This window comes from Lactuca saligna, chromosome 4, assembly GCF_052625555.1.
Source record: "Lactuca saligna cultivar CGN05327 chromosome 4, ASM5262555v1, whole genome shotgun sequence".
NCBI lineage: Eukaryota > Viridiplantae > Streptophyta > Magnoliopsida > Asterales > Asteraceae > Lactuca > Lactuca saligna.
In genome coordinates, this window is record NC_136420.1 from 121,810,938 (window position 1) to 121,816,237 (window position 5,300).

The 5,300-nt window shown below is 36.2% G+C and overlaps 1 protein-coding gene across 1 annotated transcript; it reads left to right on the forward strand.

The window, feature by feature from the left end:
- The first annotated feature begins 3,765 nt into the window (after positions 1-3,765).
- On the forward strand, positions 3,766-4,284 carry LOC145040101 (uncharacterized). Its single transcript, XM_078988081.1, has one exon. It carries the CDS (start codon positions 3,766-3,768, stop codon positions 4,282-4,284), a length of 519 nt encoding a protein of 172 aa, XP_078844207.1.
- Positions 4,285-5,300: the final 1,016 nt, after the last annotated feature.

Sequence of the window (5,300 nt, forward strand, 5' to 3'; positions counted from 1 at the left end):
TCCAATCACAATATATTATAACTTAGAAGAGGTATGCCGTAATCCAAGCTATAACATATTTGAAAGGTAGGTGAATGACGATTCACCAATTTCCACCACGAAAACCGAACTATTAGATATTAGGTTTTATAATTGGTTCTTAGAAATTCCTAGATTCTTTGAGATTCAATGAACTTTTCAAAGGCATGTTTCAATCTCGAGTGTGCCCTCCAAGTTTTGTGACTGGGATACCGAGGATCACAAAACGAGGTGTGAAGTGTCCATGCAAATCACTTGGTACCCTTAAAGTTTATCACTCAATCGATGTGCCGGTAAACCACACACGCTCCACCGATACTATAATAAACCTTAAGTCACCCTTTACCTACCTTGTTAAGTCCAAGTTAGTGTGCCGGTTAACCACACACGCTCCACCAACGACTTAGACAAAGTGTAAAGTGTAATTTCATGGATTAGCACCTTATTCACATTTTCCTAAAGTAACTAAGATTGTGAATTTAATAAAACATTTAGTTACTTTATTATATTCATCATACTTTGAATGAGAATTTATAAGTCTTTGTCTTACCCGTTCGGCTAACGACCCTCTAGCAGTCAAGCAAGCGGTGGGTGAGAGTAGACACCCATTAAGTCACCATTTTATAGGCAACAACCTTATACCCACCTTATAGACCGGCTTCGTGAATGAGGCGTACTAGCGGTAAGACGACTTTGTTCTTATACATATATATATATATATATATATATATATATATATATATATATATATATAATTATTAAATCATCATAATATAAGTATAAGGGTTGAATTTTAACTTTTAAAATTGTAGGGGTTGGAACTAAAGTTTTAACTTAACTTTACTTGTTCCAAAACTTGAGGGCAAGTTTTGTAACTTTCAAAACTTTTCATTTCTTGTAACTTATGAGTTTAATAGAGTAATAAAATGAAGACTCTTCATTTTTCTAACTCTTGTGTTTGTTTTTAATGGTTTTAATTCAAGTGTGACTCTTGGTTTTCCATAACTTGAGGACAAGTTATGGACTCCATTAAAACACATTATGATCAAGAATTAATCTACCACATAGGTTACAAATAATTCCTATGATCATCTAAAACATCATAAGAACAAGAACATGAATATGAACACAATAAAAAATTACATTTAAAACTTTGTAATTTTGATAACTAGTTGTTGTGAATGAATTAGAAAGAACATTACACCATCAAAACAAGTTTTCAAGTACCAAAACAGTTTAGGGTAATGTTTCTGGTCCATTTCCAGCAACTAAAATCGAAATTCTGCAATCAGTCGATCCTACTCGCCGAGTGCACGAATTTACTCGCCGAGTTGGTTGAAGATACACGTGAACTCGACGAGTCCCTCTTATGGACTCGACGAGTCCATTCGTAGATAGCAAGATTTTCGACTTTTTCCAACTTTTAAGCACAAATAAAAAGCAAACAAGCCTAGGCTCTGATACCACTGATGGGTTTAGAGCATTCTAACACTTCCTAAGTGTACATGCAACCCTAATAACCTTGGATCTATGTTTGTCTAATTATCATGCAAAGTTGAATTCCAAGGTTATATTCCTATCTAGCATACATGGGGAACAATTTTAACTTGAATAATAGATAGAATAACTTACCTTGTTGTTGTTTGTGTTCCTTGAAACCTTGTGAGCCTAGCACCCCAAGTGTGATGCCTCAAATGCTTCACACAACACCAAATGCTCTTGGAAAAACTTATGAGAGAACACACACTTCTTGAAATCGGCCAAGCCCTCTTGTTTCCTTAGTGTAACCGATTTTGGTGGAGAATATGATTCTTATATAGTGTTGACACATCTAGGGTTACACCATGTAAACCCTAATGTGTCATGACTCTTCATTTCCATGACCCATGGGTTTGTAACTCCCATGGAGCATCCTATGGGTAGAACCCAACTTGATAATCCATGGAGCCTCTTAGCCCACTATACAAGATATGGATGATTTACATAATCAACCCATATATTTAATTAGTTCTCTTTTGACCACTTAATTAATTCTAAATTAATTATTGATCAAACTAATCAAATAATATTATTAATATATTAGAACTTATAATATATTAATAATCTCCAAGTGTTATTTCTCTCATTTAGTCTATCCAATTGCATGGTGCCATGCAACCCAAATGGACCATGCTGGGTCGGGTCAAGTACATACCAGAAATAGTTATGGACTTAGACACCTTGTCCAACAGTATTCTCATCTCGAAAAATTAATTTTTCATTATTAATTGCTACTAAGTTAAGACATTATTTCGAGAAACATACTATACATTTGAAAACTAATTATCCTATTAAGAATGTGATGAGAAAACCAGAGATGTCAGGAAGGATGACAAAATGGCCAGTGAAGTTAAGCACGTTTGACATCAAATATGAGCCAAGTTTTGCGATAAAGTCACAATCATTAACAGACTTTCTAGCTGACTTTAGAGATGATCTACAAAATGCAGTAGACCTTGAAGCTAAACAACTCCTAGATTATGAACACTTAGGAAAATGGACACTATTCACGGATGGAGCTTCAAACCAAAAAGGAACTGGCTAGGGATCATACTAAAATCGCCACAGGGGGACATTCTACCCCAGACAGTTAGTTGCGAATTCAACACAACAAACAACAAATAGGAATATGAAGCAATCATCATGGGACTATAATTGGCTAAGGATATTCAAATCAAGGATCTTCAGGTATTTGTTGATTCTTTATTATTAACTAATCACTTCAATGGATCTTATGTAGTGAAAGGTGAAAGATTAGCATTATACCTCAAGATCCTCAAAAAATTAGCGTCTGATTTTGAAAACTTTAGCCTAACCCAAGTTCCTAGAGAAGAAAACACAGAAGCAGATGCATTACCCAACTTAGGATCCTCCCTAAGGATCCCACCGTTTATGAAGATCCATATAACCCATATAATAACTCCAGCCAAAGAAGTCGTTTCCAACAAACCCAATGATCTTGAACAACCAATAAGTGTAGCATCCATTGGAGATCCTGACCCTCAGATCCCTGCTCCAAGTGATCCCAACGAATAGGATCCTCGAAGAAGTCCACGATCATGGATCCAACCCATTATGGAGTATCTATAAAATGGCATGATCCCAACAGAAGAAAAAAGCAAAAGAGCATTCACAACAAGAGTCTCAAGATTCGTAATAATCCATGGTAAACTCTATAAAAAGTCTATGACAGGTCTATACCTCAGAAGCTTGGCAGATCCTGAAACCGCAAAACTCTTATAGGACATACATGAAAGAGACTGTGGCAATCACACTATGGGCAAATCCTTATGCTCCAAGGTATTGAGAACACGATACTACTAGTCAACCATGAAGAGAGATTCTTTTCTACATGCTCAAAAGTGTGATGCTTTCCAAAGACATAGCAACATCCTACATTAACCGACGAAAACTCTACATCCTATTATCTCTGTATGGCCATTCATGAAATGGGGAATAGATATAGTAGGAAAATTACCAATAGCTCCAGGAGGAAAAGTCTTCATGTTGATAATGACTGATTACTTCTCAAAGTGGATCGAAGTTCAAGCATTCATTCAGGTTAGAGACCAAGAGGTAGTCTTATTTATTAAAAGTAATATCTTGACTAGGTTTGGGATCCCTACTAAAGTCATATGCGATAGTGGATCCCAATTCATAATAAAAAGGACAAGAGATTTTTGCACGAGTTAGGGAATCAAAATGATAATGCCCACTCCGGTTCATCCCCAAGCTAATGGTCAAGCAGAATCTAGCAACAAGAACATAGTATACAACTTGAAGAAAAGGCTAGATGAAAAGAAAGGGATATGGGAAGAGGAGCTTCCTTTCGTCCTATGGGCAGATATGACTACTTTCAAAGTAACCACGGATCAGACCCCCTACTCCTTAGTGTATGGGATAGAAGCAATGATCCCTACCGAAGTAGTGATCCCGACAGTAGGATACTTTCTCCAAAATCAAGAAAACAATGACAAGATCCTAGTCCAGGATCTTGACATTGTTAACGATCTTATAGATCTTGCCAAGAAACGCATTGCTGCTCATCAACAAAGGATCACCAAGGCTTACAACAAGAACATAAATGTCAAAAGATTCCAAATAGGAGACTTGGTATTAAGGAAAACATTCCAAAACACCAAGGATCCTAGTACAGGTAAATTAGCTCCTAAGTGGGAAGAACCATATCTCATAGATGTTGAAGCAGGAAGAGGAGCATATTGGTGAGCAACACTTAAAGGAGACATTTTTCCAAGATACTAGAATTCTATACATCTTAAAGCATACTATATATAAATAAGATCAATTGTTTTTCAACAAAATTGTGGTGTATATGTTCTTTACCTTAAATTTTTCATCATTACTTGTTTTCTCCTCGAACACATTAGTAACTTAAGCGTCAGAGGGCGTTTGCTAGACTAACGCCCACCCCTAGCCAACGTTTAATATGCAGAACAACATACATCTAAGGATCTCCATAAGCAATGATCCTGAAACATAATGATCCTCAAGGCTGAAGATCCTGAAAGAAAAGGATCTTGACACACGAAGATCTGAACATCTTAACACTTGGGCAGTTCCATTATGTCAACGATATGATCTTTTAACTATCATATACACAAGATAGAGATTGATCATCTCTCCTACACTTAGGGCTACTTAATCCCCTCTAAGGTTTAAATAGATACTTCCCTCTTTCACACGAACTAAAGTTTATACACTCCGCGTGAACGCACAATATCTAACTATGGGATACGATCGAATAAGGGGTTCTTTTCACGATGTAGTGGCTTGGGAACCCTATTATCTTTGAACATACGTTAAAATCATTAACGTTTATTACATTTTCATGTTATATAGAACTGGGACCTTACCCCATAAATTACATAAGGTTTATAACATTATCATGTTATCACACATTGGGATCTTTCCCTAGAAAATACACACGAATCATCACATTTTCATTCTATCACAAGTACGGATCTTTCCCATGTAATATGTCCCAAGTTGGGATCCTCCCCAGTATATAACAATAACATGTTATCAATTGAACTGTTGGTGTTACCCAATAATTTTGTCAAAGTCGATAACCTAAACAAGTTATCCTAAGAAGGGAATTCCCCCGTATGATATTATGATTAAGGATCCTTATCATTAAGGATCCTTATCCTTAAGGATCCTCATCATTAAGGATCCTCATCCTTAAGGATCCTCAACATTAGAATCTTACCATCAGAAGTCAA